Here is a 26,094-nt window from a genome sequence, read left to right as displayed (position 1 = left end):
CCCAAAGGAGCACAGCACAGAGGCACCCAGGGCTACAGGGAGGCTGGCGACACAACCCCTTACTGGTGTGGGTGAACCCCCAAAGTGTCACAGTAATAGCTTACTACTGCTATCAGCTGATGGAGCTCATACTGTGGTTCAAGTGGCAGAGAATTGTGCTTTGCACTTGAAGGTCTTGAGTGAAATCCAGTTGATAATCCATGCTGTGCGTCGATAAGGTGCAAATACACTCGAGGCAAGTTAGTAATTAATAAATTAGCTCTTACCAACAATTTACAACATCCACAATTCAACATGGAAGAATACATGGGAAACAGGAGACATTTGGAGAAAGCCCTGGATGCTAGCTGAAATGCCCACATTCTGACTGCACGGTCATGTACTGTGTTGCCCTAAGCAGCCTTTCTGCAACACCATGCCAGAAGCAGTGCAAACTCTTAATGAGATTTGATGACAGTTAAAAATCACTGCCCTGCCAGGGAAGTTAGGGGGGAAGACGTTTCGTCCTTGGCTATCCAGATATATAGTTTAAAAATAATACTTTGCATGACCATTGGGCTTTTCAGCCCTGGATCTCAAAGCCCCATATGAAGGAGGGGAAGTATTTTACAGACGGGCACAGAGAGAGGAAGTGACTTGCCCATGATCAAACAGCAGGTCACTTGTAGAGCTGGGAATAAGAGACCTGGCTCCCTAGTTTGGCCTCCCTAATAGATGACCATAATACTGGAACATTAGTAGGTTTTGAAACTGATACAGGGGTAGGCATTGTGGTGGGGGAGAGGAGACCAGGCTTATGGCTACACCACCAAGCTCTGAAGCAGGATCCGCTGTAGGTGGTGAGTTTGTGGTGGATATTAAAATGCAGAGGAATAATGGAGCCGTGCAGCTGTGCATTATGTACCACTATGTATGTGTAGCTGTGATTAGCATGCACCTCTAAAGAGCACCTGAGCTCTAATTGCAGTGGCAGGAACGTGTGTTAGAGGAATGAAGGAATGGCATGCTAGATAGAGCTTCTAGCTTAGGGTCTAGGGCTTCCAACTTAGGGTCTAGGGCTTCCTTGGATGGTGTTCTCTTTATTTACAAAACTTCTTAGATTGCCAGATTCCAGGAGCCCTTATCCAGAGTTTGTTAGCATCAACTTGGTCCCATGTTCCCTCGTTAGTGCTGAGCAGCGGGTTGGGGCTTCACCTCCTCTGCTCAGGGGATCATGTTCCACCACTTGAAGGAGAAGGGTTTCCTGCGGACATTGGTGCCGCAATGGATCTCCCCGAAGAGGGTGTGGTAGGAGAAAAAGTCATTGATGAAGGTGCAGGTCAGGCCCAGCGGCTCCAGCAGGGAGCGAACGTTCTCTTCCAGGCAGCACCGTCCATCGACGATTGGCCCAAACGGCTTCGGGATGCCCAGGTGTTTCCCCAAGACAATCATGTTCACCTGAAGCCAGGAGAAAAGGGACAGATGGACTGTGGAACATACAACAGCCAGACGTGGTCCCAAACAGGGCATCTCCTCAGTGGTCCAAGTGTAACCCCGGCTTGTGTCCTATCCTCTTAGCTAGAGCTGGTCTCAATTATTCGACCAAAACTTTTTTTAAACTAAAAAATGTAGTTTCAGTGACATTGAAATGTTTTATGGATTTGTGTTGATTTCACAGAATTGTTCATTTTTTTAAAAAAAAATCTTAAATTCCTCCCAAATCAAAACTTTTCATTTTGCCTTTTTCCCCATGGAAATTTTTCCATTTTTCATTGTGAAACAACCCTTTGCTTTGAAATTTCCTTTCCTTTTATTTTTAAGTTGTTTTTCAAAAATTAAAAAATGATCCAAATCAAAATGAAACGTTTCGAGTGGAACAAAATGTTTCCTTCAACCCCTCAACCATTGTTGTTTACTCTTTGCTGAAAACGTCAATAATTTTCTTTTTGGTCCGACCCAAAACGATTTTCCCCCTGACTTTTCTAAATCACCACAGAACTGAAAAATCTGTCATTTGCTCAGTTCTGCTTTCAACCTTCCTGCATTTAGCGGGGAGGTCTCGCTTCCTGTCTGAGACCCATTCTCTGACAGCATGGGAGCTGAATGAGTTCCAGGAGGTCACCAGGGGGAAGGAGAAAGGCAGGGAAGAGAGGGACATTATGGAAGATAAGGACTGAGTGCTTGGCAGGGGGAAGCAAAGTGGGGAATAGGAGCCTGTTGGGCAATGCAGAGGATGGGACAGAAATGAGAAGCAACTGCATGAGCAGGACGGTCCCCTCACCATGTCTGGGAAGAAAGCGTCCGCTCGAGAACTGTTCAGCACGAACAGCTGAGGGATGTCAATGATGTCTTGCTCAGTCAGTCCCAGCTCCTCCTTGAGGGCATGTCGATTCCAGTCAATGCAGCTCTGGGGGAAGAAAGGATTGGCGAGGAGGGAGGTGACTACGGGCCAGTTGGGACGAGTGGAGCGAAGGCGCTGTATTTCTGCTGCTAGTGATTTGCAGCGACAAACGCGCAGGTAATTCTGTATGAGGAGGAGTTTTATTGGGATACGTTAATTTCCCAGGGCAAAGATTCTACCCCTTCTAGATGTCGTCAGGAATCACTGTACAGTTCATCCCTGTTCTCAGCTTAAAGCAACTGGACACAACATAGCAACTCCATGAGGAACCTGATTGAAAGCCCATTGTGTTCAATGGAAAGATTCCCGTTCAGATCAATGCGCTTTGGATCAGGACCCCTGGAGCCTCTCATTCTGCCCGGTCCGCACTGGGACTCCCCCGGAATGTTGTCGCCATGGCCCCCTGACACCAGATACCATGGTCTCCGCTGCTTTTGTACCATTAGATGCTTTAAACCACTGCTCCCTTGCAGCTGGTCTTCCCCGGGCTTTTCTGCTCTCCTGTCTACGCAGCACCTGTTCTGAAGCCGCTGTTACAGCAGTGAAGGTTGTAACTCGCTATCCACTCGAAATCTCCCCTTGCTTTGCTATAAAAGATTCTCTCCCTCAGACATGTCGCATATGTGGTCTTTAGGGAGAGGATGTGATGCTGTATGGCCATTTATAATATTATTGATACCGATATTACAAAATTGCTATGAATCTTACAAGATATGCCATGTACGGTATCAGTGGAGAAGTTATGCTTTGCTAAGTATGATCATCTTGTTTATAGGTATGTATCATGAGTTATAAATATGTGTGATATAGCTGTGTCTCAAACTTGTGTTTTGCAATCTGTCTGACGCCCCCAGACAGATTGGCATCAGCACTATCTAGCCTGTTTGATGGCCCACCAAGGACAATCAGCTGTACAATGAGCCCATTGAGAAGCCAGGAGCTACCCCTATGAGTCAGCAGGACATGTAGGGACAAGGACATGCCTGTGGACAGGGACACCAAGAGCTTTTCCATGCCCATGTGCTGTGAGTTTGTGTTTGGGACAAAGGATTTTCAAGCCACATGGCAAAGGATATAAAAAGGCAGCTGCCTCTTCTCCATTTTGTCTTCACTCCTGCGTCTCACCTCTGGAGTAACTTCTCTACAATCTGAAGCTTTAAACAAAGGACTGATAGACCCATCCAAGCTTTGGGTGTGTCCCAGAGGGACTTTGCAAGCCAGCTAACTCACCAATGCTGCTATGAACCTGATATACGGACTCTGAAGTCATATTATGTATCTGATTGCTTTGACCATTTAACAACTCTCTTCTCTTTTCCTTTCTTTTATAATAAACGTTTAGTTTTAGATACAAAAGGATTGGCTGGCAGCGTGATATTTTGGGTAAGATCTAAACTAGTATTGATCTGGTAATACGGCTGGCCCTTTGGGGATCAGAAGAACATTTTGTATAGTGAGTAGAGTTTTAAATAACTTCTCACTTTACTGGACCTATTTGCTGATTGGGAGCCTGAGACCGGTATGCAAGAAAGGGGGCTGATTTCTTTTTGGTTGGCTTCTTGATAACCAGTGTGGGGGATCAGGAGCACAGTTTGTGACTGGTTGGTGAGTCCAACTACAGTGTTAACCACCAGTTCGGGGAGCAGCCTGCCCTGACTTTGGCATTTTCAGTGTGGGCTACCCTAGGCACCTCGAGTCACAGAGGAGATGGGGAATTTTGAGGTTAATTTGAGAAGATGGACATAATCTGACCATCCAACTAGACCATCTTAAGGACTTAGCTAGAGATCAACCGGGGTGGTCTTGATCTGCAAGGAGACGACCTCCTTTTGGGGTGTGCCGTGATGATGATGAAGAGCATTACTCAGTATGGGTAGCTGACCCCCTGCATGTGGTGGAATTCATGAACTTCACGCCCACAGTCACACCTCTGCCTCTTCATGGATCACATCCAAGGTGATTCTGGGACAAAGCCCATGAGCTGATCTGCTCAAGCTGCAGGAGGATGCATGCTCCTTCAGTAAGGGAGGAGCCATAGGACTTCTAGGGTGCTGCATTTGGTATTACTGGGGTCTTTTTCAGGCCTTCCCTCTTCCCCACTCCTACCTGCACGTATTCACTGTCACTCCTCAGGGTCTTATCAGCCAGCATCTCGTCTATTGTTATGGTCTTCACATTATCCAGCCCTGGGAGGAAAGGAATACAGCAAGTGAGAACCACCAGACGGCCTCTGTGAGTGCCAAAGGCATCCTGACTGAGCCACTCACCAGCAAACTGGGCCGCGTTGCCGTTCCCCTCTCTCTGTTTCTCCTTGAACAGCTTGTAGCAGGCATCGGGGCTGGCCAAGAGCAGCCGGAAACCCTTAACGGAGAGAGTCAGTCAGTGTCTGGCCTTGTCTACATTAGACTTCTTCCTCCGAGATCTCTCATCTCACTGGTTCAGCCTCACTGGTGACACAATGGTGTGAGGGCTCCTGAAGCTGGGGAACTGGTGTTCACCGGCACTTGATGCGTTGCCTCACGCAGACCTGCTCTGAGCATGGTGAGAACACCAATGGCTGCCAGAATCCTGTCTACACTAGAGTGCCCACTGTTGCTATCTCTGGGGGAGCTGAACCAACGGAAGCAGCACTGGGGAAATTGGAGCCAAAAAAGACCCTCACAGGAGGCTGTGTGGTCTAGTACATCCAGGCAATGGACCAGGCAGTAGCCTAGGAATCAGGAGACGTGGGTTCTAGCCCCAGCTCTGCTGCAGACTTGTCTGTTCCACCCCACCTGCCTTATCTAGATTGCGTATGATTTGGGGCAGGATTTTCTGTCACCTTGCGCAGGTACAGCTGGCCCCCAACTATAGTTGGGGGGGTTTCAGCACTGCTGAAATATACATTAGAATTAAAACCATGTGCATCTAACCCAAACTTCCTAGAACATTCCTCTTCATTTCGTGTGATTTCTTCCTCCTCCCTCCCCCCATGAGAGACAGTGGAATATCAGGGAATTGGAAGCTTTTTTGCCCATGGAAGAATGAGAAAAATGAAAGGCAATTGGGCTGAAAATCTGCATTCGGAACCAGAAGTGTAACGAGCCTAGTTCTGCTGAAGTGATCGTAGAATCAGGATGCAGCCATGTGCTTGGAGCTGTACACGGTCCCAAAGAGAATCAGGTAACAGAGGCAAAGAGACTTTCTTTTACAAATATATGTTGTTATTATTACATGATGCTATCCCTTGAGGTAAGTCAGTGTGTCATCTCAGACAAGTCGCTTCCTCTGCCTCAGTTTTCCTAATCTGTAAAATGGCCATGCTATTTACCCATCCTAACAGAGGGGTTGCGGGGCTTATTTGATGTATACAGAGACCATCGAGAGTCTCAGGTGAAAGGCACTAGAGGAATTCAGAGTATGTGTGGAGAGGATTATGCAAGCCCAAAATAACAGGAACACAGCCAAAAGTACATCCATGTGGCTTACAGACTAAGTTACTGCAAGAGTGTAACTATTATAGACACATGTTCTGTGACTTCTCCCCCTCTAAAAGGAGACAGTACAGTCTAGTAGGTAGGGCACCAAACTGGGAGGTAGGAGATGCATTTTCTATTCCCAGCTCTGCCACAGACTCACCATTTCACCTCAGGCAAGTCACTTTCCCCTCCCCATCTACCTCGATTTCCCCATCAATCAAATGGGAGGAATGCTTCCCAACCTCTGTAAATTGCTTCCAGAGGCGCAGATGAAGAATGCTCTCCAAGCACCATGCCTGACTGGAAGGGAGGGAAGGGCTGGTTAGAAACGTCACCTGGGGAGTGGTACCTTCCTATTGGGGGCCGGGACAAAGCTCAGGAATTCATCGACGTGACCCACACTCAGCCAGTCAGAGTAGAGCTCCACGGGGGGCTGCACCTTCTGGGCATAGAGAAAGTCCCTGACGGCCCTTGTCATCCTCCGGCCGCCCGACCTGAGAACTCAGACAGAGGGGAGAACACAGGAGTTCGTATCAGTCCCAGAAGTCCCGACTCGCAACCCTCCCTCGTAACTAGCTGTGTCTTGATAAAAATTGTCAATACGCTGCTATTCTGAGACTGCCTTTGCTTGACCTTTCCAAATGCCTGAGTTTGTGCTGGTAATGCTATTCCATTGACTGTCCCACGTAAACGCCAGGCCAGATTCGGGGGGAGGGGGCTGTTTGTCTCAGTGAACAGACTGCTTTGTAAAGCAGGGTTCTTTATTACACAAAGGACATCTCAGCCCTCTTGTTTTAGCTGAACCGCCTTGTACTGGCTGCCCGGAACAGCTGCTGAGTTCAAGTCACCAGTCTTTCGGAGCAGAGCAAACCAGCCTCCACTCACTCCAGGCCTTTAACCTTTTCTGAGCCGTCCCTCTTTTCCTGTTTAAGGCCTGCCTCTCCCTTGCCCGGCAATCTGTGGGGTCATTCCCACCAGTGCAAAACGGGTGTAGACATCAGAATGGTAGCAGCTTGTACTCATGCACTGGGGGAAATGATACTGCATGGATGCAAGCCAATGAGGAATCAAGCCCCTAAACTCTATATTTTAGCTTCAGTCTCTAATAGGTTGACATGCACAGGGGAGTTCAAATGACTTTATTACATGGGGAATTTAGGTCCCACTCTCAATCCACTGAGTAGCATTTATCCATGCTAGCCGTCCCACTCGGATCAACGGCACTATCCAGATCGGTGCGACTCAGAGCAAGGAAGGGTCGCAGATCAATAATATTTCCATTGCTCAAACTGGGAAATGGGCCCAAGCTGCAGAACTCAGATCCAAATGTCTCCATCGTTTGGCGGTGTCTTGATCAGGGGGGTTTGGTTCAAGCCATTCTAAAGTCACAGAGGCCAGCTCCAACTCTTAGGGTGGAGATATTAAAAACCAGACTTCCACTCTGGTCCTTCCTCTAGCCGAACATCATGGCTGGTGAATTCTTCCGCAGCAAGAAGCAGGATTGTTCTTCCAGACCCTGGTACTGACAATGTCACCAGGATCTGTTGACACTGCAGAGCTGCCAGCTTGCTGAGAGTTTCCCAGCAGCCCTTGCTGGGCTTGGCTCAGCTTCATTCAAAGGGCAGGTTCAAAGCAGAATGCTTTCTTGGTGGGATAACAGGTGTCTCTTAGGTCAGCAGGCAGGGATCCCATTCTCTGTCCATATAACGAAAGTAAGTGGAATCACTTCTTCCTCCACTTATGCTTTACTATCCACCAGCCCTCACTGTAAGTATATTACCTTGTTACACAGGCTGATAACAGTGGAGGTGGTGAGATGAGCCTTGACCTGCTTCCTTGGACAGAACACCTGTAGGTGGTGCTTGGAGATACACGTCTCTGAGCAAACGTGACCTCAGAAGTTTGTTAAATAAGAGCACTCCAGGAGACTTCCTATTCCTGTAACTCAGGACGGTCGGATTAGATAAGGCTCTTCCCCTGCTGCTACCATGTTCTATCAACATGCACTCCAGGGTCTTCAAGTCTATTAGCTCTGGGGATGGCTGGCGCCTAAGATTGTGTGTTCAAATATACATGGTTTGGCAAGCCTTGCAAACTGCAGGCCACGGAAGTGCGCTCCATTGAAACGAGGGGCAATACTGGCCAATGAGGAAGGATGGCTTGGTGGTTCAGATGCCAGCCTGGGCTGACCAGTCTTTAGCTTCCTGCTCTGCCACAATCATCCCCTGTGACCCTGGGCAAGTCACTTTGGCTCTCCCTGCCTCCGGTCTCCATCTGTAAAATGGGGCCATAGCATTGCCTCATCTCCCAGCAGCATTGTAAGGATAAATAGAATCAATCATAGAATATCAGGGTTGGAAGGGACCTCAGAAGGCCATCTAGTCCCACCCCCTGCTCAAAGTAGGACCAATCCCCAATTTTTGCCCCAGATCCCTAAATGGCCCCCTCAAGGATTGAACTCACAACCCTGGGTTTAGCAGGCCAATGCTCAAACCACTGAGCTATCCCTCCCCCCTGTAAGATGCTCAGATACTGTGGTGACGGGAGCCGTACAAGCATGGTCACTAGCTAGGAACAGCAGGGTATGATCTTGTTGCCCATCCCCTCCCATTGCATGATAGAGACGGTCGGAGGGGTGGGGTATAAATTCCTCTGGCTTCATTAATGTCTCTGTGCAGAATGGGGCTCAGACATTGCATCTCCACGTGGTTAAAAACACCTCTTCCATGTTAAGGAGACGATAACAGACTTGAAGCAGCTGCAGTGACAGGCAGCAGAGGGAACGTGAAAATTCTCTCTGCTGCTTTCGAGGCTCAAGCAGCAATTCGGCAGCAGGCTGACCATGTTGGTTGTAGGGGGAAGGTCGCACCCCTGCAGGCCTTAGTAGTAAGCTATTAAGCTACCTGCATCTGCAAATTTCCCCTCCAATTCCCCCCTCGGGAGCTTTCCCCCCTGGCGTCTTTATTCCGCTAGCTGCACCTTTAATCCTCTCACACACCAAGACCTCAGTGTAGGAGGCCTAAAAGTCCCAACTCATGCTCCTCCCTCACCTGGGCAAGCTGCTTCCAATGAGGATCCTTCCCAGCGGGTACGTCTTCCCTTGGACCGTCACCGGAGGGCTGACATCCAGATTTCCAAAGGAGTCGAGGCTGGAGACGTGTCCGTAAGGAGGTACTCGGGTCACGTAGCCAAAATCAGGGCCCTTTTGGGGACGAGAACAACACAATGCACCGTCCAGTTAGACGCGCTCTTCATTGCGGTGATGAGCTGCAATCCTGCCTGCGCCCATGCAGCTGCTGTCAGAACATGTGCTAAAGGCTTGACCTGCCCATCTAAAAGAATCCTCACCCAGGCCGGCCATGTGGAAGAGCAGAGGAGCCAGTCTTCCAGGCAAGGAAATCCGCTCCTCTCCAAACCCTGCCAGGAGGGGGCACTGTTCCTTTCAACCAATCGTGCCTCACCCCAATAAAACCTATCATTGGAGGGTAAGCATTCAACCTCCTTTGCGAAACCATATAATACTAGATCCAGAGCCACACTTTGGCACCTCTCTGAAGTGGTAGAACATGCCCCATCCATTCCCAGGAGTTCTTGACTTTTGTTCCCAGCTGGGGAGGGGTGTAAGTCAACAAGAAGCAACATAGAAAGAGCTGGGCTGGGCTAGTTTAACCCACACTGGTCCCGCCTGGCTCTCTGACTCCCTCTCATGACTAGCCCTAGCAGGGTTTATGAGTGCAGCTGGGCAGATGATGGATTTTTCAGTTCACTGGCAATTCCAAAGAAAATTGAAAAAAGGACTGTTTCAGGTTGAACGGAAAATGAAGATTTTCCAGAATTTTTGGTGAATCGAAAAGTCAAAACATTTTGTGTGGGGTGGAGCGACACATTTCCTTTGACCTATCTCCAATTTTCATTCAATTTGGGGGCATTTTAACAAGAAGCCAAGATTCACAAAACACATGGAGGAGGAGCTTGTCTCCTTATAACTCTCAGCCCAGGACCTCACCCAGGATGTGAGAAACCTGGGGTTAGGGCTTTACATTGCCTGCTGTAGAGAAGGGGTTTGAACTCAGGTCTCTTACAGGGCTAGAGAGCAGCCCAGCCACTAAGCCACAGGCCGGGTTTTCTTCCTTACTCTTGCTCACTTCCCCCCACTGCTGTTCCACTCTGCATGACAAATTAAATAAGTCATCAGAACAGAGATCTAAACTTGCATCTCCCTCATCCTCTGGACATGCCCCAAGCACCTGGCTGTAAAGTCACTCTTGCGCTTTGATTGCCCCACTGACTCTTCATCATCTTCGTGACTGACAGCAAATAATTGATTCACACACACACACACACACACACATACAAATTCATCACACACTTCCCCCCGCTCTAATCTGAACTAACACTTGCATTGGCTTGATGTACCTAGCTTGTTGGAAATCAGCTTTATAGTCCCTTGACTCCACCCCCTTTTTAGTTTTATCCAATCATCCCCCTCCAGTGGAGCTTCCCCCCCCCCCCCCGGGATCCCCTCCCCTACCTTTTTTAAAAAAGTGCTTTTGTTTTAGCCATCAAAACAAGCGGCCCCCTTAGCGGCCCCAGGCGAGGACAGAATATGGAGCCCCCAGCACCAACCGCCCATGAACACAACAGCCAAGAATATGAGACCAAATCAATCGAAGGTCAGGCAGTTTCAATGTGGGGCTGTGTTCCTGGCACAGGTGGGGTGCTGTGTGGGAGGGTATAAAGATCCGTAGTCACAAGCCCCCTTCCTCCCATCCCAGGACGTAGAAAGTTAGTCTAGTCTCCATGAGCAAAATGCACCTGGCGGCATCGCAGAACACGCCCACCAACTTCCCCCGCAGGTCAGAGTGGCCAGGCCTCTGCTTTGTGTAACGTAAGTGCGAAAGGAAAGAGCAAAGCAACTCTGCAGCCGGATTCTGCTTCTAACTTTGCCCAGGGCTTGGTCTTGTGTTCAGCAAAGTGCCATTTGGATTGATCCTTGAACAGCCGGGCTTTCTAGCCCTTTCTGGAGGATGGCTCCGTTGCAGTAAGACGGAGATTTTTTTTCCAGCGAGAAGCCTATGCAGAAAGGCTGGGGGGGGAGGAGGGGCGGGGGGGGGGGGACATAGTGGTTGATGGTTGGCGTTGTTTAGAACCAGCCATCCAGGGCAAACTCTCCTGCTGAGTCTGTAGGTTCAGGCCTTGCAGGGAGTGAAGCCAGATGTAAAACACGAGTGATTCCGTCCTCTGGCATCAAACTGGGACATTAGAGGCTAAACTGGGAGTGATTCCACTGTAGTCAGTGCGGTTGTGGCCCTGTACAATGGAGGTAAGCAAAAGGAGACTGCTGCCCTGCGTTTGATTGTCAGACTCAGCTATTGCAAGTGGCAGGTTTTTTCTGAGGGTTAGAGCAATGGTGCTTTAATGGATGCTAGTTGCTTATCGGCCGTGTGCTGGAATTAATGTGTGCTGAATGGTGCTTCTGCATTTGAAGCTTTTAATCTGCACATGTTGGACACCTGACAAGTAAACTCACCAAAGTCAGAAGGAACCCGCCAAGCAGCCCCCAAATGAGCAACAGCCCCTCTCCAGGGCGGTGAGCTCCAAGAGACTCGATGAAGTGAGCTGTAGCTCACAAAAGCTTATGCTCAAATAAATTTGTTAGTCTCTAAGGTGCCACAAGTCCTTCTGTTCTGTTTAAGAGACTGGATGACACTGAGCGGCCAAACCTCGCCCCAGGATCAGGAACACCCTGGAGAGAGTCTGTTCTCGGCCGTTTAAAAAAATAGTTACTAACCAGAATCCTTCTAAAAGCAAAATCCTTCAGGCCTCTGTCCCGGGGGGAGTCGAAGACCACGGGGAACATCTTGTGGGGAGCCTCCACGTAGCCAAACTCCATCTCGTCCTGTTGTGGGGAGAAAGCGGGGAGGAGGTCTCTTACAGCAGCAGTGCTATCAGTTGCTGACTAGCGGGACCGGGTGGTGCGGGCTAAGCGTGCATGGGGGGTATTTGGGTGATGGCTCCCCTGGTGGTGGACACGCCGGGGATTGAACTGCAGCTCTCCAGAGCTGCTACGACGTGAGCTTGCACACGTAGCTGGGGGCTGCAACAATTCCAGGGGGGCCTATAATACCTGCTCACCAGTGGCTTACGCTTGTATACACCAAACCTTACTCTCTCCTCCTTCAATCCCATCCTTAATCCATGCTGTTCCTGCAGGGCCTATGAACCCTCGTCCTTCCCCTTCAGGCTGCGTTAACTAAGCAGAGGATCACAAGTATGAAATAGGCCCCCCATGACAAGGGGGCGTGGTTTTCCTTTCTCCCCCAGTGCCTGCAAAATGATGCCTTGGGTAATGCCAGCTGAGAGAGTCATTGCTGAGACAGCGAAGGGGCGGTTGGCAGGGTCTAGCTACCTATCTGGCGTCATTTGTACCGTCCCGATTGCCGTAGTAGCCAACCGCTGATCAAAACGCCACCTACTGATGAACGTCGCCAGTTTTATTTATGTGATTCTGGCCCCATATAAGGCTCCTAGTCCCTGTTGGCTCGATTTGGGGTTTGAGGAAGCAGTGTTGACACAGTGATGGGCTACGCAGTGTGTTCTAATGGCCTGAGCAGTGGCCTGGGACTTGAAAGACCTGGGCTCTGTTCCCAGCTCTGTCTCTGGCCTGTTGGGTGAGCTTGGGCAAATCACTTTGCCTCCCCGTTCCTCAGTTTCCCCATCAGTAAAATGGAGATCATGATAAAGCGCTTTGGGATCTACTGATGAAAAGTGTTAGGTAAGAGTCATGTATTATTACCTGGATCCAGCGGTCGTGTCGGTTTTCGACCTCAGGGCAGACGGTCAGCTTGCAGTTGGCTTTCCTCACCAGGGCTCTCAGAGCCTCCAAAAAGTCCCCATTAGGGTTTGAGTCTCTTTCCATGCTGGAAGGAAAATGAGTAAAGAGAGGGACCTAAATGGAGCAGAGGGGCCAATTCGTTATGGGGAATGGGTCACGGGGACCCAGCCAGAAACCAAACCGTGCCCTGCGCTCCCCATTCACAGGCTGCTCTGTTTGTTAAATGTTGTGAGTTTAGCTCGCGTGGAAGGAGGAACTTTGCAAAACGGCAACATGACAAATGGGGCCTTGATGCTCAACCTATTTCAATGGATGCCAGTGGCAGCAGGTCCAGGTTCTTCAACATTTGGACCGGGGCACCTGGAGAACAGGAGAGCAAGCCTGCAACACGGCTTCCCCTGCAGTCTGGGCTAGATTGTCCTTGGGGAGGGAAAGGGAAGAGAGGGGAGGGGACGGGGGGCAAGACTCAAGGAGAATCTTCCCCTGGGTGCCACGGACAATTGCAGTTTCTGCTGTCACGAAGCTCAGGGACTGTCCCTTCCATACATCCCCAAGGACACAAATTGCCCCACAAACAGCAGATGGCCGGATGCAGGGAGGGGAGCCGACTGTACCATCCTAGGGGCACCAGTATGGTTTGAATCTGCATCCAGGCTTCAGCGCCGTAGCACACTTGAAGTAAAGGAGTAAGTCTGTAGTTGGTAGCGGTAGAGGGTCATTGTACCGGGACGCTGTGTGAGTGTGATACACATGTTCCCACTGTGCTCCTCTGAGCCATGGAAGCAGCGTGACTCCACCCCACCCTACGACAGACTGGTGACTGAAATGATCAGTCGTATGACTTGTATCACTCTCACCTGCAGGCAAAAACCTCCAAAGGCTGCAGGGTGTTGGGCGTCATTATCCATGGGGCCACCCGGAAGACCACGGTGTCTGTGAAAACCGGGGTGTCTGGCGCGTTCTACAGGCAACAAGAGATGAAAATCACTGAGCGCCAAGCGAAAGCAAAACCCGGTCTTTGAAGGGGCAAAAGGACTCGCGTCCAAGATTGCTGAGCACCTAGATAGATGCCCCATTCACGGCTGCTGGCTAACAGGATGGCTCCAAAACGAAGGACTCAGAAGCCAACTGTGCGCCACTCTCCACTAGGCGCACCGCAGCAGTGACAGGACTTCCGGGAACTGAACTGCAGAGCAAGCTGAGCAGAAGACGGAGAGCTCCTGGCAAGAAACGCCTTTAAACTGCAAGTGTGCAGCTAAGGAGGGCCACCCAATGGTTAGATCCATGGCTGCCACTTCGCTTATGACGCCATCTCCACACAGGGTGCAGGGGGCGCTGGCCACTTTCATGGCTTTTTCTTAACCCCTTCTGTTACCCACGGAAGGGAGCGGTCTTCTCCAGTGCCACTCAAAGCCCCTTCCCATGGGAAAAGAGGGTGAAACCCCAGTCTGAGTTTTGGAAGGGCTCAGCAGGGAAAGCTGAGTTGGTTTAACATGTGCTGAATGTGGTTCCTCTCTGTTGGGGGGCCTGGCTAGCCTAATTACATAGACGTGGTCAGGAGGTCCTGTCTACACTGCACAGTAACGACACTTTGTCCTGGTGTAACTGAGCTCATCTCTAGCCCTGGCAATGTCGAAACACGAATGTGGTTAGGAGCCGGGCCTTAACTGCCGCGTGTATACCCGGGACCCCTCCATCACATCTAAGGCTGCGATTTAATCCCAGGTATTTTTAGCAAAAGTCATGGACAGGTCCCGGGCAAGAAACAAAAAAATTATGGCCCGTGACCTGTCCATGACATAAACCATAAATACCCTTGATTGAATCTCGGGAAGGAATCCCAGGGGGCCCGTGGCACCAGCTACAGGGAGGGAGCCCTGGGGGGCCCATGGCACCAGCTGTGGGGCGGGGGCCCAACTGCCGCTCCAGCCTCCGGGGGGGGGAAAGCCCTGGGGGCCTCGCTGCCACTCCGGCCACCACCGAGCGGGGGAAGCCCCTGGGGGCCAGCCACTGCCCTGGCCGCCCCGAGATCGCTGCCGGGAGCCACAGAGCTGCAGTCGCTCCCGTGACAAACATGACCTCCGTGACTTCCTGCAACCTCTGTGACAAACACAGATCCCTAATCACATCACAAGCTGGCAACAAACGCAATAAAACATTGTAGTGTGTACGGCCCTTTAAAACGATGGTCATTCAGACGCAGGGTTCAGTCAGCAGCCCCATCCTTTCAGCCGGAAGAGGGCTCGAGGGGAGAGCCATGGATAGCACCAAACTGTCCAGGGGAAAGTTATTGATTGGGGGTACAGCAGGTTCTCTTCACGGAGACCCCGATGGGTGCCAGATTTGGCTGCAGAGGGTAGATGAGTGTCACAGGCCAGCCCACCTCATGGGGCATCTGGGAGAGGCTGGTTTAATTGACTTTATTCTGTCTTATGCTTCCTGATGTGCTCAAAAAGTGCTCCCAAGGGAAGGTTCCTCTCTGAGCAACTGACCAGAAGCTCAGGTTCTGGGAACCCTTGTTCAACGCAATGAAAGCCATAGCCAGAGCTGGAAGGCTGGAAATTCAGGGTTGTTTCTGATTTGTCTGAGCCTTTTGGTCTTTCCGAAAACCTCCTCCGGGGCAAGGGGACTACGCTGGCCTGGGGAACCCCGTGAGGGCAGTGTCCTTGAGCCTTGCCTCCCTATGTGATCATCCTTCCACTGGCTGAAAGGCGCTGCAGTTAGAAGCATCTCTCTGTACTGCCCATAGTCCAAGAGTGTATTGTACCTTATCGGAGACCTCTAGCAGGGTGACGCTGAAGGAAACCAGCCCTGAGAAGTCAGCGTCCGGGAAGGCTAATCCCTCGACGTAGAAGGTTTCCTCTTCTTGTCCACTGGGACGATCCACTACGTAGGAGAGTTTATCCGAACCCAGCACATGCTCATACTGGGCGAGTGAGCCGCTGCCTAGGAACACAAAGGAATGCACACCACAGTGTGACCGGGACATTTCACACACTGGAGTGGATGGGGCAGCCAGGGGAAGGTGGTGTATACCAAAGGAGAGAGTCTCCTGCATTATCCAGTGGATACAGTTAATATTCCTTTGTATACCCTGGAGCCAAAACTTTCAAGTGTGAGTTGTCTAAAGTTGGCTCCCTAAATCCATGGCCTCATTTTGGATGGGAGCTGCAGGGGCTCTGCACTCAGCCATGGATTTAGGTGTTGAAATAAGAATCTGTTTGCCCAGCGAGGTACCCAGCTTTGATCTAAGTGTCGTGCCCAAGTTCATGCAATAAGTCAGTGGCAGGATTAGAACTTGGGCAATCTTGGATACTAGCCTTGTATTTGTTCCCCTGGGTCACACTGCCCCCCTCTGAAGTTTGTCCTGCAAAAACTGACTTGCATCATGATTTGGTGGGGTGGGTGGGCTGGCAGTCATATTACAGAGCAATGCCCACCACTCTTATGTATTTGGGCTCTCCAGGCAGTCAGGCCTGCCCCAGGCGCGCTTAGAAATGCCTAATGGAACGTCAAACGCCGTTCATCATTGGAGACGAACTGGTGTGAGAAGCAGACCTTGCCCTCTGAAATTTCAAACAAAGCCTTCTTCTTCTTTTTAATAACACTAACTGTCTTGTAACCTGATCTTCTAAAAGGGCTAATGCAAGGGAATGCAGAGATGCTCAGAGGACAGGAAATACCTTTGAAATCGGAGGACATCAAATTGTACAGGAAAAATGAGTCGATGGAACAGGAAAGTAAAATGACACAGACGCCTAAATTATCAGGATGATTACAAAGCCAGAGAAAGCAGAAGTAGAACGATATTGACTGTTGAGAGCTGTAGAGTTATGCTCCAAGTGTGTTGTCAGATCACTGGACGTCGAGACTGCCATGGAGGAAGGATGGTCTTGTAGCTAAGGCTCCGGAGAGATGGATTCTGTTTCTGGCTCAGCCACAGGGTACGTCTAGACTATGCGCTAGGGGCGGGATTCCCAGTTCATGCAGAAATACTTGTGCTAGCTCTTGTCTGAGCTAGCTTGCTAGAAGACAGGAGCGTAGCCATGGCGGCTGGGGGGAGCTGCCCGGTGTACGTCCCTACGGGTTTGTACTCGGGCGCTGAGCCCATGCTTCTGCCCATGCTGCTGAAGCTACACTGCAATTTTTAGCATGCTAACTCAACGAGGGGGAGCGTGAGTCTGTCTGTGCGAGCTGGCAGTCACGCCCCTCGCTCCTAGTGTATACATTCCCACAGACTCCTTGTCCCTGAGCGAGGTAGCGGGGTCAGCGTTAAACCCCTTGCTCACCCTGCTGATCAGTTATTCACACAAGAAGGGGGACTGTTGGCAGCGTAAAGCATTTCCCAGTCTGGTCCTTAATTTCTAAGCGCCTCCGTTAGGGTTGGTACTTTCCTGCTTCGTGCTGATATCGGAAACAGACAGTGGAACAAAGTCTTAGGAGTTGAACTGGGGGGACATTTTTGGGCCAAAACTGTTTTCCAGCAAAAAATCCAGATTGGGTGACACTGAAGCGTGTTGCCAATTTGTGTCAATTTTCACTGAATTGTTTTCGGTCAAACAAACCCGCACAGTTCCGGATTTTGACCTTTTCAAAATGAAACTTTTCAGTTTTCTGATTCAAAATGACTTTTCTGGTTTGAAATGTCCTTTAATTTTATTTCAAAGTTTTTTCCAAACGTTAGAAAATGTTCAAAAATGAAATAAACATTTTATTTGGGGTTGAATTAAACATTTCATTTGACTCAAATCTATTTTTTTATGTTTAGCAATTTTCAGCAAATCAAAACATCTGTTTTTGGTCTAGTTCTGCTTAGCCATCCTAGTTCATTTAGGCACTCAAGCAAATTCCAGCTAAACTCATTAATATATGTGAGTGGCTCGATTTTCTGGTGATGGGGCCACCCAAGCCCCTAGATAGACAGGAAGGCTAAATGCTCACCACTGGCATGGAAAACTCTCACTTTATCCACATCGGACACAGAAACATGAAGAACCAACTTGTAGTCAGCAAAGATGGCACTGGGTCCTTGGATCCTCAGGATCATAAGTGACATGTCTTGAAGATCTTGGAAAGAGAAGATATCGGCATTAGCCGCTGTTATTATTTGTATTATCATAATGCCTAGACGCCCCAGTCATGGACCATGGTGCTAGGAGCTATACAAACACAGAACAAAGAGACGCTGCCTGCCCTGCAAAGAATTCATAGTCTAAGTATGAGACAAGCGACCACAGATGGGTCAGATGGGCGGAATACAAGCAAACAATGAAACAACATTGGTCATAATGACAGGCAGTGATCTCAGAACACCAGCAGCCCACCCGTTGTCCAGTTTTCTGTAGGCTTTCTGCCAGAGGGGAGTTTTAAGGAGGGTTTGAAGCAGGAGAATGAGTTAGTTTTGAAGAAAGAAAAGGAGTACTTGTGGCACCTTAGAGACTAACTAATTTTTGAGGATGTCTATAAGGACCTTCTCTCAAGCGTGAGGGGGCTGCCTGGGAGAAAGCATGAAGGTGCTGGTTTGAAAATTTAGCAAGTGGGTGAAGGAGGCTGGCATCATGGGCTGATTGGAGGTGGGAGTCAACCTTTTGCTATTGGATGAGAGATGATGGGGGGGTGGGGGGGGGAATATGTTGTGAACGGCCTTGAAAGTGAAGACAAGTAGTTTCTTACAGTGACCTGTTGAGGTTTTCAAGCTCAAGCCTTGAAACTTTGACTTTCCCAGTGTGTGTCCAGATACAGAGTTTATACTGAGCTTATACCTGGGTGTCAGATTATACGGCACGCCTGCTATGTTTTTATGTTCTTGCTACTAGGGCTGTCAAGCGATTAAAAAAATGAATCCTGATTAATCGTGCTGTTAAATAATAATAGAATACTCTTTATATAAATATTTTTGGATGTTTTCTGAATTTTTGAATATATTGATTTCAATCACAACACAGAATACAAAGTGTACAGTGCTCACTTTACATTTGTTTTTTATTATACAATAAAAGCTGTTTTATCCGGCACTTCACCAATCAGAAAGTTCTATAAACCGGCATTTCTGATCTTCGTTGAAAGTCCGGTTGGCGCAGGACTGGCAAGGGGCTGGGGAACGGGAGGGGGTGTGGAGTGCGGGCTCTGGGAGGGATTTTGGGTGCAGGAGGGGGCTCGGGGCAGCAGGTTGGGGCATGGGAGGGGGTTTTGGGGTGCCGGATCTGGGGGGCGCTCACCTCGGGTGGCTCCCTGCAGGCGGCGACCTCTCCCAGCTGCTCCTAGGTGGAAGCATAGCAGGCAGCTCTGTGCCCTGCCCCCGCCCCGCCCCGAGCACTAGCTCCACAGCTCCCTCAGCCAATGGGAGCTGCAGGGGTGGCATCTGCAGGCGAAGGCAGAGCACAGAGCCACCTGCTGCGCCTCTGCCTAGGAGCAGCAGGACAGGTCGCCGCTTGCGGGGAGCTGCCCGAGGTGAACACCCCCCGGATCCAGCACCCCACACTCCCTCCCATGCCCCAACCTGCTGCCCCAAGCCCACTCCTGCACCCAAACTTCCTCCCAGAGTCTGCACTCCACACTCCCTCCCATGCCCCAGCCCCACACCCCTGCCATGACCCAAACTCCCTCCCTCTTAGTTAACCAGCATTTTTCACTTACCAGTAACCCCCATTCCCCCATAGCATTTTTCAATTCACTTAATACAAGTACTGTAGTACAATTTCTTTATCATGAAAGTCGAACTTACAACTGTAGAATTATGTACCCAAAAAAACTGCATTCAAAAATAAAACAATGTAAAACTTTAGAGTCTACAAGTCCACTCAGTTCTATTTCTTGTTCAGCCAATTGCTCAGACAAACAAGTTTGGTTACAATTTGCAGGAGATAATGCTGCCCGCGTCTTGTTTAAAATGTCACCTGAAAGTGAGAACAGGGGTTCTCATGGCACTGTTGTAGCTGGTGCCGCAAGATATTTACATGCCAGATGTGCAAAAGATCCATATGTCCTTTCATCCTTCAACCACCATTCCAGAGGACATGCGTCCGTGCTGATGAGGGGTTCTGCTCGATAATGATCCAAAGCAGAGCAGACCAACGGAGGTTCATTTTCATCATCTGAGTCGGATGCCACCAGCAGAAGGTTGATTTTCTTTTTTTGGTGGTTCAGGTTCTCTAGTTTCCTCCTTGAAGTGTTGCTCTTTTAAGACTTCTGAAAGCAGGCTCCACGCCTTGTCCCTCTCAGATTTTGGAAGGCACTTCAGATTCTTCAACCTTGGGTCAAGTGCTGTAGCTATCCTTAGAAAATCTCTCACTGGTACCTTCTTTGTGTTTTGTCAGATCTGCAGTGAAAGTGTTCTTAAAATGAACAACATGCTGCGTCATGATTCGAGACTGATATAACATGAAATATCTGGCAGAATGCGGGTAAAACAGAGCAGGAGACATTCAATTCTCCCCCAAAGAAGTTCAGTCACAAATTTAATTAATCATTATCTTTTTAACGAGTGTCATCAGCATGGAAGCATGTCCTCTGGAATGGAGGCCAAAGCATGAAGGGGCATACGAATGTTTAGCATATCTGGCACGTAAATACCTTGCAATGTGGCTACAAGAGTGCCATGCAAACACCTGTTCTCACTTTCAGATGACATTGTAAATAAGAAGCGGGCAGCATTATCGCCTGCAAATGTAAACAAACTTGTTTCTCTTAGCGATTGGTTGAACAAGAAGTAGGACTGAGTGGACTTGTAGGCTCTAAAGTTTTTCACTGTTGTTTTTAAGTGCAGTTATGTAACAAAAAAAATCTACATTTGTAATTTGCGCTTTCACGATAAACAGATTGCAGTACAGTACTAGTATAAGGTTAATTGAAAAATACTATTTCAGAGGCTCGTTCACCTGCACATCTACCAATGTGATTTATGCCATCATGTGCCAGCAATGCCCCTCTGCCATGTACATTGGTCAAACTGGACAGTCTCTACGTAAAAGAATAAATGGACACAAATCAGACGTCAAGAATTATAACATTCAAAAACCAGTTGGAGAACACGTCAATCTCTCTGGTCACTCGATTACAGACCTAAAAGTGGCAATTCTTCAACAAAAAAACTTCAAAAACAGACTCCAACGAGAGACTGCTGAATTGGAATTAATTTGCAAACTGGAAACAATTAACTTAGGCTTGAATAGAGACTGGGAGTGGATGGGTCATTACATAAAGAAAAACTATTTCCCCATGTTTATCCCCCACCCCGCCACTCCCCACTGTTCCTCAGACGTTCTTGTCAACTGCTGGAAATGGCCCACCTTGATTATCACGACAAAAAGCTTCCCCCACCCCACCCCCACCCCCGCTCTCCTGCTGGTAATAGCTCACCTTAAGTGATCCCTCTCTTTATAGCGTGTACGGTAACACCCATTGTTTCATGTTCTCTGTGTATATACATCTCCCGACTGTATTTTCCACCGAATGCATCCGATGAAGTGAGCTGTAGCTCACGAAAGCTTATGCTCAAATAAATTTGTTAGTCTCTAAGGTGCCACAAGTACTCCTGTTCTTTTTGCGAATACAGACTAACACGGCTGCTACTCTGAAAACTATTTCTTTTGTTTATCATTTTTACAGTGCAAGTTTTTGTAATAAAAATAATATAAAGTGAGCAGTGTACACTTTGTATTCTGTGTTGTAATTGAAATCAAAATATTTGAAAAGGTAGAAAAACATCCAAAATATTTAATAAATTTCAATTGATATTCTATCGTTTAACAGTGCGATTAAAACTGCGATTAATCTCAATTAATCTTTTTAATCGCGATTAATTTTTTTGAGTTAATTGTGTGAGTTAACTGTGATTAATTGACAGCCCTAATTGCTACTGTTTGTATAGTGCCAAAGATCTGCGTGGGGCAACAAACAGAGAAATGATAGGCCCTCGCCTTGGGTCCAAACCAGACACAACCCACCATTTTGCAGAGGAAGGGAACCTGTCAATCTTCTGTCATGAAGGGGTCAAAGGTTGAAAATTGGAGCCTCTTTTGAAGCCATGAGGATACAATATTAGACTCCCGCTTCTGTTTGTCTACTCGGTTTGTTTTCCCAGCCAGGATAGCATCTAAGGGTTTGTCTACATAGGGGAAAAGTCCCCCACAGTTAGTGCAGAATAGCCAAATAGCTGTTCCAGATGAGTTTCCTGTGTGGACACGCCGATTCCACACTCTGAGTGCCGTTGTGCAGATTAGGTCAGTACACTTCCAAAGTGGATTAAGCCACACTGCGTAAAAGGCACTGTTTGTGAGGAAAAGGAGCATCTACATGAGGAGTTAATGGAGAATAGTTACTGAACTTAAATTCATACCCTCGTTAGCTGTTTTTCACTCACTTCCCTGTGTAGATGAGCCCTAAGAGGGGAGGGAGATGTGCAGAGAAAGGGGGATGGCCCCCCCACAACAAAAGATAAGTAGCCGTGGTTGGAGACATGAGTCGAGGGACCGTCCGATCCCATCGCCAGGTGTTATGCACTGAAGCTCACTTCCCCTGTGTTGGAATCGTAGTGGTAGCACATGAGAGTTGGCCCATCTAGTTCCGGCCTGGCCTGGCTCACGGTCAGACTTCCCCCTGCACCTGTCTAACGCTTGGCCCAGAGCAGAGGTCTGTTCCCAGCGAGTACCTGCGTAGGACTGCACATACTGGTAAGCACTATCCATATGCTTGGCACCCGGGCTGTCCCTGTCGCAGTTCACTAGCAGCACGGCTCCCTGCCCGTCAGGGCCCCACATCCATTTCGTCTGTAGAGGAAACACAAAGGGATCTGGAACAAAAACTAACCAGGCCAGTGAGCCTGAATTCCATCTTCCTCCTCACTTGGAATCTACCCTTCCTCTCCTCCCTCCGAACAACCCTGGCAATGATCAGGGCATGGGGCCACACCTGTGATGGGGTGTGGTCAGGCGTGTACAGCAGATGTGCTGAGTCAGCACATCTGGATCGCAGCCTCCAGCAGAAACGACAGGTCCATCTGCGACGCACGGGGAAGGTGATTGCCGCAGAAGGAGACGTTCCTGAGAGCAAAGCTAGCTCAAGAAACAATCGCTGTGAAGCCTCAGCAGTTGGTGGCTGCATGGACTAGCCCTGTCTGGACAGGACTCTCGGTGGCCACTCACGTATGTACCCCTGGGTGGGCGGAGCCAGCCATCAAACCTCCCAATTGCAGTGCAGACATACTCTAAGGGTGCCCCTGGCTGGCAAAAACCCAGAGCCATGTCTACACTAGGAAAATAGATTTTAACATGTTAACAAACTAATGTGCTAAAACCCTAATATAGACAAGGGAGTTAGTTGTAGTTTTAACCCATTGGTAAGATCTCAGCCCCATATTAAACTCACATTAAACCTACAGCTGCCGGGTCTACACTAGCATTTTAATCCAAATTAGGCCATGTCTACACAGAGATCTTACAGCGGCACAGCTGTACCGATGCGGCTGCACCGCTGCAAGATCTCCCGCGGAGAGACTCTCCCGTCAACATAATTAAACGACCCCCACCGAGTGGCAGTAGCTATGTCAGCGGGAGAGCGTCTCCCACCAACAAAGCGCTGTCCACACCGGCGCTTCTGTCAGTGAAACTTATGTCGCTCGTGGAGTTTCACACCTGTGAGCAACATAGGTTGTACCAACGAAAGTGCTAGTGTAGACATAACCTTAGTTAACCCATGGGGTTTTTTTCTAGTGTAGACATGGTTTGACGAAAAGCAGAAGCTACTTGCCCTCCCCTGGGAGAGTCCCTACAGGAGAGCAGCTGGGGTGAATCTATCCCTGTACTGTTCCATGAAAAAACATTCCCTGGGAACTTGGGCATCTGACTCTTTAACCTAGGCATGGAGCAAGCTGGGACCCACAGCAAATACACAGATCCAGGACCAAAGGGATAGTTTCTTTCTTTTTGCACAGCCCAATGGAAAAAGACAGGGAGCCAAATTCTTTTCTCTGATGCTACTTCTGCTCTCCTGACCCCTGACTCTGCACTGGAGAAGCAGGGAGGAGAATTTTGTCCAGGGCCAATGCCATGGTTTCATAGTGGTAGGGCATGGAAAAACAATACCGGGATTAGGCTGGCTTCTTCAGAGATCCAGAAAACAGCCTGTCTCCACTCACAACCTTTGTCACTGTCAGCTTCTGGTGGCTAGTGCCCTTTAGGAACGGGAATGGAAGTGGATCCACCCAGTGTGTTTCAATGCCAAATGCTTTACCTTGCTCCTTGCTTACAAATATGAACTAAGTCTCATTACCTTGTTGGTTCCATTGCTCTTCACCATCCCGCTGCGGTCCGTGTCGGCATCCAGAGAGACATCTGAAATCACAAAGGGAGAAGGAAGCCCTGGTCTCAGATGGCAGGAGAATGATCACACTCAAATCACTGATGTCTTGGGTGCTTCCTTAATGCTATCCATCCATACCTGGACAGCACCAACTCCCCCTCCCCTCCCCCCCGCCCCAACACACGCAACAGGATAGGGCTGTGTGAACAGGACTCCCCGGGTCTCCATTCAGAATCTGTATGTTCCAGCCTTTTCCTGCCACTTCCTATGATTTTCATGTGTCTACTCCCCTCTTTGGTCCCTTGAGCAGGAAAGCACGGGTGGAAATAGTTTCATGGATGCACTTTTACCTGTTTCCTTGATATCTGTCTTTTGTTGTTGAATGAAAATTAAATGCAGTGGAAGCAGGAAGAAATGTTTCCAGAATATGGGCATGTAAACACCAAAATATTTGCTTGCAGTGATGAAATATTTTAAAGGGGCCCTTCGTAAGCAAATGCGCCTTCCCCCCGCCCCCCCAGGTTTCTGGCACCTTACTGGACCGCTAGTCAATAGTAGACATTAGGTGGTTCTCTGTCTGGTAGTCCACTGAGCTGATCAAAAAAGACAGTGGGAGAAACAAAGTGAGCATCGTTAAGAGGGTATGGGAATGGAGGAGGAGGTGGCTACTTCTCTGAAAATCAAAAGGCAGGTCACAGTGTAGAGTGGGGTCAGTATGTTGAAAACTGTGTTAAAATGAGATGCCATCACTTTAATTTACAAGGGCCTTCCTGGTCCTGCTTGCAGGCTCAGAGGATCTGCAGGGAAGCTTGAAACCTGGTCTTTCAGCAGTCAGTCTGCAGAGCCACCCTGAAGTACGGTGGGGTGAGTTGTGCCTCTTTGTTTTAGGGAGCAGCCTGCTTTGTCTAACTCTGGTTTTGGGTTCTTTTGTGTTAGGGTTCTGAATGCTAAGATATAAAGTAGTGTTACACTGCAACCTTCCAGCAAGAGAGTGCTGTGTTTATCTAACTTCTCTCTGTGTGTGTGCTGTGAACATTACATAGAGAAGCTGAATCACTTTGTGTGCCCTGGTAGAATTGGAGACTAAGGGAGTGCCTATACGTGCCCAGAGTTTGAGCCCAGGGCAAACATTGGGTTGAGAAGCCAATGTCCATCGCCCGACTTCCTAGGGTGTACAGTAGAACCTCAGAGTTACGAACACCTCAGGAATGAGGTTGTTTGTAACTCTGAAATGTTCATAACTCAGAACAAAACATTGGGGCCATTCTTTCAAAAAATTTCAATTGAACATTGACTTAATTCAGCTTTAAAACTTTATTATGCAGAAGAAAAATGATGTTTCCCCTTTTTTTTAGTAGTTTAGGTTTAACACAGCATTGTACTGTATCTTTTTTTTTTGTCTCTGCTGCTGCCTGATTGTGTACTTCCGGGTGGTTGACTGGTCAGTTCGTTACTCTGGTGTTCGTAACTCTGAGGTTCTGCTGTATGTGCCTTTTTTGAAAATCCCGCACCCAGTTTCCTTGTGCCCCTTGCTAGCCAGCCAGATAGTCGTATTGTTCATAGGAAAGGGGGGTAGAGCACCGGGTGGTTAGGGCCATGACACAGCAGATGGATTTGCTGGGGTGGGCAAGATTAACACTCTAACTTTCTATTTCTTGCATTCATCCACTTAATTATAAGCTGTTCAAAGGGAAGAGAGAAACGTACAAACCTCCCTGCATTAATATATATATGGTGAGGGTGTGGGTGTATAATACGTTTATATCAGTGGGTTTCAACCTTTTTTCATTTGCAGACCCCAATAAAATATTGACTGGATGCGCAGACCCCTTTGGAAATCTTCGACTTAGTCTGCGGACGCCCAGTGGTCTGTGGATCACAGGTTGAAAACCACTGGTTTCTATTATATACACTGCATATATATTAAATATACACGTAGACACAAACATTTTTTCTATTTGAAAGGAATGTTTGTACATATTATATTTAATATATACACATACACATATCTTATATATATTTAATGAAGGGAGGCTTATCCAGTTCTCTCTTCCCTTTGAATAGCTGATAATGAAGTGGATGGAAAAATAGAAAATATTACAGTATTTATACACGCACACAAA

The 26,094-nt window shown here is 48.6% G+C and overlaps 1 protein-coding gene across 1 annotated transcript in view; it reads right to left on the bottom strand.

Moving 5' to 3' along the window:
* Positions 1-1,203: 1,203 nt before the first annotated feature.
* LOC142000726 (protein-arginine deiminase type-1-like) overlaps positions 1,204-26,094 on the bottom strand; it is a 40,065-nt gene continuing 15,174 nt past the window's right edge. The window contains exons 4-16 of the mRNA XM_074975214.1: positions 23,942-24,003; positions 22,323-22,440; positions 17,615-17,740; positions 15,441-15,619; positions 13,531-13,634; positions 12,635-12,758; positions 11,630-11,737; positions 8,889-9,040; positions 6,188-6,332; positions 4,648-4,741; positions 4,487-4,566; positions 2,261-2,386; positions 1,204-1,437 (exon numbers count right to left, since the gene is read on the bottom strand). Coding sequence (XP_074831315.1) covers positions 1,204-1,437; positions 2,261-2,386; positions 4,487-4,566; positions 4,648-4,741; positions 6,188-6,332; positions 8,889-9,040; positions 11,630-11,737; positions 12,635-12,758; positions 13,531-13,634; positions 15,441-15,619; positions 17,615-17,740; positions 22,323-22,440; positions 23,942-24,003 — 1,652 coding nt within the window. The remainder of the gene's footprint in view (positions 1,438-2,260; positions 2,387-4,486; positions 4,567-4,647; positions 4,742-6,187; positions 6,333-8,888; positions 9,041-11,629; positions 11,738-12,634; positions 12,759-13,530; positions 13,635-15,440; positions 15,620-17,614; positions 17,741-22,322; positions 22,441-23,941; positions 24,004-26,094) is intronic.

The sequence above is a fragment of the Natator depressus genome, chromosome 18 (genome assembly GCF_965152275.1).
Source record: "Natator depressus isolate rNatDep1 chromosome 18, rNatDep2.hap1, whole genome shotgun sequence".
Taxonomy (NCBI): Eukaryota; Metazoa; Chordata; order Testudines; family Cheloniidae; genus Natator; species Natator depressus.
This window is presented reverse-complemented; position numbering and strand designations above follow the sequence as displayed.